Below are 12,336 nucleotides of genomic sequence, written 5' to 3'. Positions count from 1 at the left end.
AAGTCTTTCAGGGGCAAGAAATATGGCTGTTCTTTGAATGAATACCTCTCCTCTGTTTACCTCTGGGATGTCCCTGGATCCACTTATGGGGTCACATTCATAACTTCATTTTAGACAGTTAACAAAAGAAGTTTCAATGTACCATCGTAAGACTTCCATGCCATGTATAAGATGAATGATACTAGTGCACCAGCGTTATTTTCGCTGACTACTAAAGATGAAGTTATTTTCACCAATTTTTTTTCAACTGTGACAATTAAACTCTGCCCCAGAAAATTCTCATGACTTGTTGAGCACATTTAAAGTTTCCACTTCTGAATAATTGCTAAATATTTTTCTTAATTGAATGTAATAATCACAATGATGATGAATTGATCTTGCTATCAGTAGCTCCATCTTCTGGGGACACTGAGATACGTGACATATGGTTAGTTTAAATAGCACACATTCTTTTCTTACAGTTCTCTAGCTTCTAAACAGAGTTAAACTTGGAATCATTGGAGTGAACATGGTGAACTTGACCTCAAAGAGTGGATTCCTCCTCATGGGGTTTTCTGATGACCGAAAGCTTCAGGTTTTACATGCAGTGCTCTTTTTGGTGATATACCTGCTGGCCTTAATGGGCAACCTCCTCATTATCACCATCATTACCCTGGACCACCGTCTGCATTCTCCCATGTATTACTTCCTGAAGCACCTCTCTCTTCTGGACCTCTGCTTCATTTCTGTCACAGTACCACAGTCCATTGCAAATTCACTCATGGACAATGGTTACATTTCCCTTGGTCAATGTATTCTTCAGGTTTTCTTCTTCATAGCTTTGGCCTCATCAGAAATAGCCATCCTCACAGTGATGTCTTATGACAGATATGTTGCCATCTGTCAACCACTGCACTATGAGACCATTATGAATCCCAGTGCTTGTAGGCATGCAGTGATAGCTGTGTGGATGGCAGGGGGCCTCTCTGGGCTCACACACACAACCGTTAACTTCTCCATTCCTCTGTGTGGGGAGAGAGTTATTCACCAATTTTTTTGCGATGTTCCTCAAATGTTGAAACTAACCTGTTCTTATGAATTCATTAATGAGATTGCAGTGGCCGCATTCACAACCTCAACAGCATTTATCTGTCTGATCTCTATCGTGCTCTCCTATGTTCGCATCTTCTCAACAGTGCTAAGAATCCCATCAGCAGAGGGTCGGACCAAGGTCTTCTCCACCTGCCTGCCGCATCTATTTGTAGTCTCCTTCTTCCTCTCAGCTGCAGGCTTTGAGTTTCTAAAACCTCCATCAGATTCCCCATCAGCTGTGGATCTTATGTTCTCCATATTCTATACTGTAATACCTCCAACACTCAATCCCATCATCTATAGTTTGAGAAATAAAGCCATGAAGGCAGCTCTGAAGAAGGTGCTATCAAAAGAGGAATTTTATCAGAGAAAGATGTATGTTAAAGCAATGTTTAAACTCTAAAGAGTTGTGCAAATTAAAAAGCATTGCTATTGTTTCTGACTGGAAGAGGTGAGAGTTTCATTTCTTCCCAGGGTTCCCTTTCAATGTTTCTACTCTTTATGTTCACCTCAACTCTAATTCTGAGAAATTAAAGATGTCTTGCTTCTAAGGACTTTGGCCTTCCTTCCTCCATTGTAAGGCAGTTTTTATGAAATCCTCTGAAATAAAAAATATATATGTTTAATTAACTGTGACATGATCAGCATATTTTAAAGTTGATTTTAACAAATAAATATATATATGTGTGTGTGCATATATATATATATATATATATACATACATATATACATGTATTATATATCAGGTTGCTATCAGGTAATTCAACTTTACTTATGTGATACTAATATCTCTAATATTTGTAAGAAATTTCCAGTGGGCTTCCTGCTAAGTATCTTTACTGTTTCCCTTTCTATTAAATGTTATAATATTTTTTCCACAATTTATTCAGTCCCTAGTAAATGCCAGGTGCCTTATATACATTTTTCTCTTAACCTAGGAAACAACTCTTCTATTTATCCTACTAAGTTTAGTAATGACACTAAATTTAGAAGAAATTAATTTACTTGCCATTTCTCAAATAAAAAGTGGTAAGACTGTGGTTTGAATTAATATTTTTGAGTCACAGCCCATATATATGCCTCCAATAAAAATTGTTTCCCAAACGTGAGTTTGTACGTATGCTTGTCATCTATAAAAATGAGAATATATGATGACAATTTACTGATGAAATAGCCATTAGGCATCTTCTCTTCCATTACTGAACATGTTTGTATTCCCCCTACTGATATAGAAAAGAGTTTGAAAAGGTATTTGTTACAGTTAAGCAGGGCAGCAGCCTCCTGTGTCTGTGAAACAGAATAAAGATGAGTGGTACATGAACAGCTCAAATCCATGAGTGTATAAACTCAAATACTGTGGCTCTAAGAGTCTGATTCATTTTGGGGTAATGTTTTAATATTCTTTTTGAAAAGGACACAAAAGTCACAAGAGGATAAAACTGGACTGGTTTTCTCATATTTGAAGAAAATTGAAGTACATGTTCTAGTAATAATGTGAATATAAATCACAGATAATGGGGAAGGGGCACTATAAGGATTAATTGTTCTTATATGACTTTAAGGATTAATTTTTCTTATGATATCTGCATCTGCATGCACATGAATGAAGTGTAGATTTTGCTTGTTTTGTTTTTGTTTGTTTGATTTTTGGTACCGGGGATTGAGTCCAGAGGCATGTTACCACTGAGTCACATCCCCAGTCCTTTTTACAGACTCTTGAAATTGCTAAGGATAGTCTTGAACTTGCAATACTCCTGCCTCAGCCTCCCTAGCTGCTGGGATTACAGACATGTGCCACCATGCCTGTCTGCTAGTTTTTAAAGGTTGTACATTTCTTCTCTCCCAATATGAAGTTGAAATCTATGACAAACTTTATTAATGCCATATTTTATAGTCCTGAATCTTTGCCAACAGTCATTTCTTTTTCTCTACATGCACATTTCAAAAAGCCTATATTAAACAGGTTATATATTATTTGTGAAAAATTTCTAATGAGAGATAAACAAAGTCTAAAGGTAAACCATATATTCATTGGTAAATATGTTATGCTATTTGAATGTACTGTTTAATACTTTTCTATTGGTGTGTCTTTATATATTTTATATTGTCTTGTAATATCACTGTACATAATGATCAGTAAGTTCCTTTGTAATAATGTCATAAAAATGTTTCTAGATCAATATGTAAAATATTTTAATGACTATCCACTATTTTAACTTACCCCCAATTTACAGTGTTTAACTCTTACTGTCATGATTTAAAGACTATTTGATGAATCCCTGAATCCATGAACATATTTGTTCATGTGTATGATTCATTCCTTAGACTTCAAGTCTCATAGAATTGTGTCTTCCACATTCTTCCATTCCCTATGCTCGGTGTATCATTGCAATTCCCTGATTTTAGCAAGAGAAATCTTCAGTCCTTTTGTAAAAAACAAATGTGTATGTACATAATCACATTTCATACCCTTCTTGAGTTGATATTCTGTCAGATTTATTTTCACACCAAAGCATGTATTTCAATTGGCACATATTGACAACTTTAGGTTCTGTCCCCATAAAGAACTTCAAGGAAAACTTTAGATCTATCAGTGGTCACACAACTCCATTTTGAAGAACACATGGACAGGATTTTATTAGTAAAACATCATGAAGGTGATCTAGCAAGCCCATTTTCTCTTGAGGGTTAGTCCATCCTACCTTCTTTTCTTCCTGCCTGTCTTCCTTCTTCCCTTCCTTTTCTTTCCTTCTTGACCTTTTGTGAGAGTACCTTAGAATTGTCTTCAATGTGCTCAGGTTCAGAGGCTTTTTTTCAACTTTATGAGAGTAATTACAGCAAAAGTCATAGTAAAGAAATAAAATGAAATAAAATGGAAAGAAAGGGGAAAGAAATGTTAGCCTTAGCCTAGGGATGCATGAGCAAATTTGAGACCAAAAAGCTGCAGTATTATAAACAGGCTCCCTACTTCTGTGGCTCTTTTCATTAGTTTTATTCTAAGGAGGGAAATTAAAGAAAATGCAACTAAAATTCATATTCCAACTCAAAACGACAACAGTTTATAATATTGGTTTGAATAATTTTGAAAGAGGTAACTCACCGTGAATACAGTTCATTTCCCCAAGGAGCTCAGGCCCCTGTCCCTCTTCCCCTGTTCATCCTCAAATACTTGTTATAAATGGCCCCCAAAAGTCACCGTTTTCCCCTTTTACAGCTAAAACTTCCCTGTGCAATGTGAAAGTGTTCTCCAAAGTAGTTTTAGCGACTTATACCATCACTGATTCGAGTTCTCATAACTTTACATGCTCACCTAACTTGGCATTGCTCTCACAATAATGAGAGGTATAAAACAGCTCACTGTAGCTTTAATTTACTTGTTCCTTTTTATTAAAAGTGTTTATTCAGTGTTTACTGACTATTTGACATTGCCTTTTGGACTTTAACCATTCTCACATGGGTCATTTCCTTCTCATCAACTTATAGGAATTATTTGTATCTTTACTTATTCTTTAATTGACATATAATATTTGTACTTATTTAGGGATAGTTTATAATGATTAGATCAAGGCAATTAACATTTCCATCTCTTCATATATTATTATTTCTGTGTCCTAGGAACCTCCATATTCTTCTCCTCTGTTTACTTTGAAAGTATGATTAATTGTTGTAGATTATGGTTGCCCTACTGTGCCGTAGAGCATCCAAACTACATTCCTTCCTCTGTGCAATGGTGCCCATTATCCCCTCACTATTCCTCCTTTGCCCTCCCCTTTCTATCCTCTGTTGGCCTCTATTATACTCTGTACTTTTGTGTAATCTACCTTTTTAGCTTTTGCAAATGAATGAGAATGTGTTTTTCTTTCTGTGCCTGGTTCCTTTCACTCCACATAATGTCCTCTGGTTCCACCCTTGTTGCCGCAAACAACAGGATGTCATCCTTTTTTATGGCTCAGTGACATATAATATTAAACCTTGTCACTTAAGAAAATGATGGTTTTGTGGAGTTTGTTGTTGTAAATGTGTATTGATTTATATGTATTTTTTGTGTATCTATTAAATCACAGTTTTTATTCTTTCTTTCATCCATGTCTATCACTCTTCCATTCAATTGCTTGATATTCCACTGACATTATAGTTTCTTTTAGTGAGCACATACTCTAATTTTAGATTGTGTCACTTACTGAAATCAGTATTTTCCTTTCTGATAAACACTGCTTTCTTGTATCAAGAAATTATATCTTACTCACAAAGGCATAAAGATAACTTCTTATAGGTATGTTTTGAAGTATTAAAGTTTTGACTTCACTATATAAATCTCTTATCTACCTGGAGTTGATTCTTGAATATAAAGTCAGATCTCACTTAACTTTTCTTTTTGTAACATGATTAACTAAAGTCCCAATACACTTTAGGGAAGCACAATATCTGGGCTATGAAAATCTCCTCAGAGTCCTCTATTCTCTTACACTGATCTGTCTACTTCTGCTAATGCAATACCATCCTAATTATCATACATTATAAATCTACCTACCTCATGAAACAAATACCTCCATTTTGTTCTTCAAATGTTTCTTGGGCATCTTACACTCTTCCACTTCTGCATGAATTTCAGAATCAGTACATCAATTTTTTTAAATTATCAAGAATGTCACTAAGTCTACATACCAACAAAGTAAAAATTAACTTACTAAATAAATCAACTCCTGAACCACTAGCAAGGCAAATATCTATATTTAAGTCTTCCTTAAAGCCTTTAAGTAAAATTTCATAATAATTTTTGGCAAGTTTTTTTCTGTGCATTAAATTTATTTCTACATTTTTACTACATTGTAACTACAAAGTTACAATGTATATTTTAAAGTTACATTTCACTCTTTGTTACTAAAATATAGAAATAGTCACCCCAACCAAGTCTAAGAAATTATCTGAGTTTTTGGATGTTTTCTCTATAGGTTATCTCAGAGATATATGTAGGAAAATAAAGTTTCTGTGATTAAGATTTTTTTCTTCCATTCAAAAGAATGGAGGAAGGACTGTGTAGGGGGAAAAGAAGGGTGGGAGGGGTGGGGGGAAGGGAAAAATAACAGAATGAATCAAACAACATTACCCTATGTAAATTTATGATTACACAAATGGTACGCCTTTAATCCATGTACAAACAGAGAAACAACATGTATCCCATTTGTTTACAATAAAAAAAATTTTATTTATTTCCCTTAATTACCTTGTCTTAATGCATTGATGAACTGTATGAGTATAATGTTGAAACAAAGTGATAACAGGTAGCAGTTCTGTCTTATTCTCATCAACTATATATTTTATTCTAGGTTTCAGGTAGATAGCTGTTCACTTTTCTATTGTTGCATAAGGAATCATCCTAAAGCTTTGGAACATAAAACAACAACTATTCAATGTATTCGTTTGAACAGAGTTAGTTAAAGACACTGGTCACTGGTCCAATTAAGATGGTTCAAGATTTTGACTGGGTATTCAGTTGGAACGGGTGACTGTTGGGTTCTTCTCTTTTGGTCCTTACTCCACATCTAGATTGAGCTTCTGCTAACATAGCATACATGAAGCAAGCAATTCTTTGCTTTCAAGAATTATCAGAAGAATATATGTTATCAGAACGCACTGAAGTAGTAGTTCATTTGAAGCCCTTTACCTGAATTAAAGAAGTATTATCTTATTTGAAGTTTGCTGTTTTTCATCATAAATTTATGTTGACTTGAATGCAACTTATCTATTGAAATCATTAGTTTTTATTCTTTCATTCCTCTTTCATGCAAGTTAATTTATTTGAATTCCACTGAAAATTTAGAAGTGACATAATAAATTTCCATCCTTATGGCACAGTGTATTGTGGATAAAAAACTATTAACAATATAAAAGAGTATCTTTTTCCTCACATCCACACCAACATCTATTATTGTTTGTGTTCTTGATAATAGCCATTCTAATTGGAGTAACATGAAATCTTAGAGTTGCTTTAATTTGCATTTCTCTAATTACTAGGGATGATGAGCACTTTTTCTTATGTTTATTAATCACCTGTATATCTTCTTCTGTAAAGTGTCTGTCCAGTTCCTTGACCCATTTATTGGTTGGGTTCTTTGTATTTTTGGTGTAGAGTTTTGTAAGTTCTTTATAAATTTTGGAGATAAGTGTTCTATCTGAACTGCGTGTGGAAAAGATTTTCTCCCACTCTGTAGGCTCTCTCTTCACATTCTTGATTGTCTCCTTTGCTGAGAAAAAGCTTTTTATTTTGAGTTCATCCCATTTATTGATTCTTGCTTTGATTTCTTGTGCTTTCGGAGTCTTGTTAAGGAAGTCTGATCCTAAGCCAACATGATGAAGATTCAGGCCTACTTTGTCTTCTATTTAGTACAGGGTATTATCAAGAACACTAATAATAATAGATGTTGGTGTGGATGTGGGGAAAAAGGCACAATTTTACATTGCTGGTGGAGTTGCAAATTGGTGCAGCCACTTTGGAAAGCAGTGTGGAGATTCCTCAGAAAACTTGGAATGGATTCCCCTTTTGACTGAGTTATATCACTCCTCATTTTATACCCAAAGGACTTAAAATTAGCATACTACAGCGAGGCAGCCACATCAATGTTTACAGCAGCTCAGTTCACAATAGCTAGATTGTGGAATCAACTTAGATACCCTTCAACAGATGAATGGATAAAGAAACTGTTGTATGTATGCACAATGGAATATCATTCAGCCATAATGAAAAATATTATGGCATTTGCACATAAATGGATGGAATTGGAGAATATCATGCTAAGTGAAATAAGCCAATCCCAAAAAAACCAAAGGCTGAATGTTTTCCCTGATAAGTGGATGATGATATATAATGGGGATAAGGGGCATGGGGAATGAGAGCAGAATGGAAGAACTTTAGATTACACAGAGGGAAATGAGAGGGAGGGGGTATGAAAAATTGTGGAATAAGACAGAAACATCATTACCCTATGAACATGTATGATTACAGGAATGGTATGAACCTACATTGTGTGCACCCATAGAAACGAAATGATGTACCTCATTTGTGTACAATGAATCAAAATGCAGTCTGTAAAAAAAAAAGAAACTATTAAATAAGTTATGTAAACATGTACTATATTATAGATACATGTTACAGAAATAAATAAAAAAGGGCAAAGAAGTATTATTAGGAAAGTGAATTATATATACAGTAAGTCACCAAAGGAAATGGAAACTTAAATGAAAGAAGTTGGTAAGATAGATATATGGGGAAGAGCATTCCAGTCAGAGAAAATAAAGTACAAAGGTCACAGTTGGGAGTGTCCTTGGAATGTGTATATCATAGTAAGGAAACCAGTGCTATTTCTTCTTTGGTGTTATTGAGTCAGATTGACTACTTTTAAAGAATATATTGTTGTACACTTGCATAGCTTTTATATCTTAATTATTTATAGTTACCTGAAGTTAGGATACCTTTTCATTCATAATACCATTAATTTGGGCATTATCATCTTTATTTAGCAATCCTGCTAGAAATTTGACATTTTAATAATAATTTAGCAACATTTTTAGATATACTTTATCATATCAACTCCTCTATTTCAACAACTTCTGTTTTTTTTTATTGTAAACAAATGGGATACATGTTGTTTCTCTATTTGTACATGGAGTCAAGGCATACCATTTGTGTAATCATAAATTTACATAGGGTAATGTTGTTTGATTCATTCTGTTATTTTTTTCCCTTCCCCCCACCCCTCCCACCACTCTTTTTCCTCTATACAGTCCTTCTTTCCTCCATTCTTACCACCCTCCTTATCCCTAACCCTAAACCTAACCCTAACCCTATCGCTAACCCCTCCCAATCCCCATTATATGTCCTCATCTGCTTATCAGCGAGATCATTCGTCCTTTCGTTTTTTGAGATTGGCTTATGTCACTTAGCATGATATTCTCCAATTTCATCCATTTGCCTGCAAATGCCATAATTTTATCATTCTTCATAGCAGAGTAATATTCCATTGTATATATATGCCACAGTTTCTTTATCCATTCATCAACTGAAAGGCATCTAGTTTGGTTCCACAATCTGGCTTTGGTGAATTGAGCAGCAATGAACATTGATGTGGCTGTATCTCTGTAGTATGCTGATTTTAAGTCCTTTGGGTATAGGCCAAGGAGTGGGATAGCTGGGTCAAATGGTGGTTCCATTCCAAGCTTTCTGAGGAATCTCCATACTGCTTTCCAGAGTGGCTGCACTAATTTGCAACCCCACCAGCAATGTATGAGTGTACCTTTTTCCCCACATCCTCCCCAACACCTGTTGTTGCTTGTATTCTTGATAATCGCCATTCTAATTGGGGTAAGATGGAATTTTAGTGTAGTTTTGATTTGCATTTCTCTTATTACTAGAGATGTTGAACATTTTTTCATATATCTGTTGATTGCTTGTACATCTTCTGTGAAGTGTCTGTTCATTTCCTTAGCCCATTTGTTGATTGGATTAGTTGTATTCTTGGTGTAGAGTTTTTTGAGTTCTTTATAGATTCTGGAAATTAGCACTCTATCTGAAGTATGAGTGGCAAAGATATTCTCCCACTCTGTAGGCTCTCTCTTCACATTAGTGAGAGTTTCCTTTGCTGAGAGAAAGTTTTTTAGTTTGAATCTATCCCAGTTGTTGATTCTTGCTTTTATTTCTTGTGCTATGAGAGTCCTGTAAGGAAGTCTGATCCTAAGCCGACAAGTTGAAGATTTGGACCTACTTTTTCTTGTATAAGATGCAGGGTCTCTGGTCTGATTCCAAGGTCCTTGATCCATTTTGAGTTGAGTTTTGTGCAGGGTGAGAGATAGGGGTTTAATTTCATTCTGTTGCATATGGTTTTCCAGTTTTCCCAGCACCATTTGTTGAAGAGGCTATCTTTTCTCCATTGCATATTTTTGGCCCCTTTGTCTAGTATGAGAAAATTGTATTTATTTGGGTTTGTGTCCATGTCCTCTATTCTGTACCATTGATCTACCTGTCTATTTTGGTACCAATACCATGCCATTTTTGTTACTATTGCTTTGTAATAGAGCTGAAGATCTGGTATTTTGATACCCCCTGCTTCGCTCTTTCTACTGAGGATTGCTTTAGCTATTCAGGGTTTCTTGTTCTTCCATATGAATTTCATAATTGCTTGCTCTATTTCTGCAAGGTACATCATTGGGATTTTAATTGGAATTGCATTGAATCTGTATAGCACTTTAGGTAGTATGTCCATTTTGACAATATTAATTCTGCCTATCCAAGAACATGGGAGATCTTCTAAGGTTTTCTTTAATTTCTTTCTTTAGTGTTCTGTAGTTCTCGTTGTAGAGGTCTTTCACCTCTTTTGTGAGATTGATTCCCAAGTATTTAATTTTTTTGATGCTATTGTGAATGGGGTAGTTTTCCTAATTTCTCTTTCTGAAGATTCATCACTTATGTATAAAAATGCATTGGATTTATGAGCATTGATCTTGTAACCTGCTACTTGACTGAATTCACTTATGAGTTCTAAAAGTTTTCTGGTGGAATTTCCAGTTTCCTCTATATATATAATCATGTCATCAGTGAACAGGGATAGTTTGAGTTCTTCTTTTCCAATTCGTATCTCTTTAATTTCTTTGGTTTGTCTAATTGCTTTGGCTAGAGTTTCAAGGGCAATGTTGAATAGAGTGGTTAAAGAGGACATCCCTGCCTTGTTCCAGTTTTTAGGGGCAATGCTTTCAGTTTTTCACCATTTAGAATGATATTGGCCATGGGCTTAGCATAGATGGCTTTTACAATGTTAAGGAATGTTCCCACTACCCCAATTTTTTCTAGTGTTTTGAGCATGAAGGGATGCTGTATTTTATTGAATGCTTTTTCTGCATCTATTGAAATAATCATGTGATTCTTAACTTTAAGTCTGTTGATATGGTGAATGACATTTATTGATTTCCGGATGTTGAACTGACCTTGCATCCCTGGGATAAAACCCACTTGATCGTGGTGCACTATCTTTTTAATATATTTTTGTATGCAATTTGCTAAAATTTTGTTGAGAATTTTTGCGTCAATGTTCATTAAGGATATTGGTCTGAAATTTTCTTTCCTCGATGTGTCTCTGTCTGGTTGAGGTATCAGGGTGATATTGGCTTCATAGAATGAGTTTGGGAGGGTTCCCTCCTCTTCTATTTCATGGAATAGTTTGAGGAGTATTGGAATGAGCTCTTCTTCAAAGGTTTTGTAGAACTGGGCTGAGAACCCATCTGGTTCTGGACTTTTCTTTGTTGGTAGGCTTTTGATGACCTCTTCTATTTCATTGCTTGAAATTGATTTATTTAAGTTGTGTATGTCCTCCTCGTTCAGTTTAGAACTTCTGTTCTTATTATATCATTATATCACCTGCACTTGGATATTTGTTATATCTAATTATTTAAGATAGATATGTGATTTTTCAATATTAAATTTTTTACATTCCTAATATAGTTAAGGATATATCTTATCAAAGTATCAGTTTGTATGCATTTTACACTTTGATAAATAATACTTTTATAATTAAAATCTCATGTTTTCTAATAATCTCTCATTGCCTATCTAATTAGTATTTCCTTAGGATTAGCAAAATAAAGCTATTTTAAATATTGAACAGTAAGTAGTATTTACTTTTAAAGAGTTCTAAACATTTAAATTAATAATTATCAATAAGTTTTTAAATTATGCTTAAATATTATAAGTTCTCAATTTTAATGAAATACAACTTACTTATCTTCATCTTTCATGTATTTTGTGCCATAAACAAATTTATATTTTTCTACCTCATGATTATACCATTGTTTGATATCTTTTTCAGCAGGATTTGTTGTTTTATATGGCACATTTAGCTCTTGCTACCCTGAAATTACCTTTTATGAAGAGCATGAGATAGAGAACATGGTTCATTGCCATATAGATATTCAGTTGTCCCAGCAAAATTTATTGGAAAGACCATTTTTGTTAGTCAGTTTTCTATGACTTGACAAAATACCTGAGATAATCAACTAATGAAGAGGAAAGATTTTTGGCTTACAGTTTTAGAGGTTTCTTCACTCCATGGTCTAATGACTATTGCTCCTGGACTATGGTGGGGCAGAACATCATGGCAGGGAACATATGGTAGAGTTTCTCACCTTATGACAGATGAGAGAAAGGGGACAGGGTCCCCATATTTAAGGAGGACAAGTCACCAATTATTTAACTTCCTTCCACAAGGCCCTATCTTTTAA

The 12,336-nt window shown here is 34.6% G+C and overlaps 1 protein-coding gene across 1 annotated transcript; it reads left to right on the top strand.

Annotated features, from left to right (window-relative positions):
• Positions 1 to 508: 508 nt before the first annotated feature.
• Positions 509 to 1,474, top strand: LOC124989011 (olfactory receptor 14J1). The gene has a single exon (XM_047558914.1). It carries the CDS (start codon positions 509 to 511, stop codon positions 1,472 to 1,474), a length of 966 nt encoding a protein of 321 aa, XP_047414870.1.
• Positions 1,475 to 12,336: the final 10,862 nt, after the last annotated feature.

Source organism: Sciurus carolinensis, chromosome 7, assembly GCF_902686445.1.
Source record: "Sciurus carolinensis chromosome 7, mSciCar1.2, whole genome shotgun sequence".
In the NCBI taxonomy this organism is placed as follows: domain Eukaryota; kingdom Metazoa; phylum Chordata; class Mammalia; order Rodentia; family Sciuridae; genus Sciurus; species Sciurus carolinensis.
The sequence above is the reverse complement of the archived record's forward strand: the minus strand, read 5'-3'. Positions and strand labels throughout refer to the sequence as shown.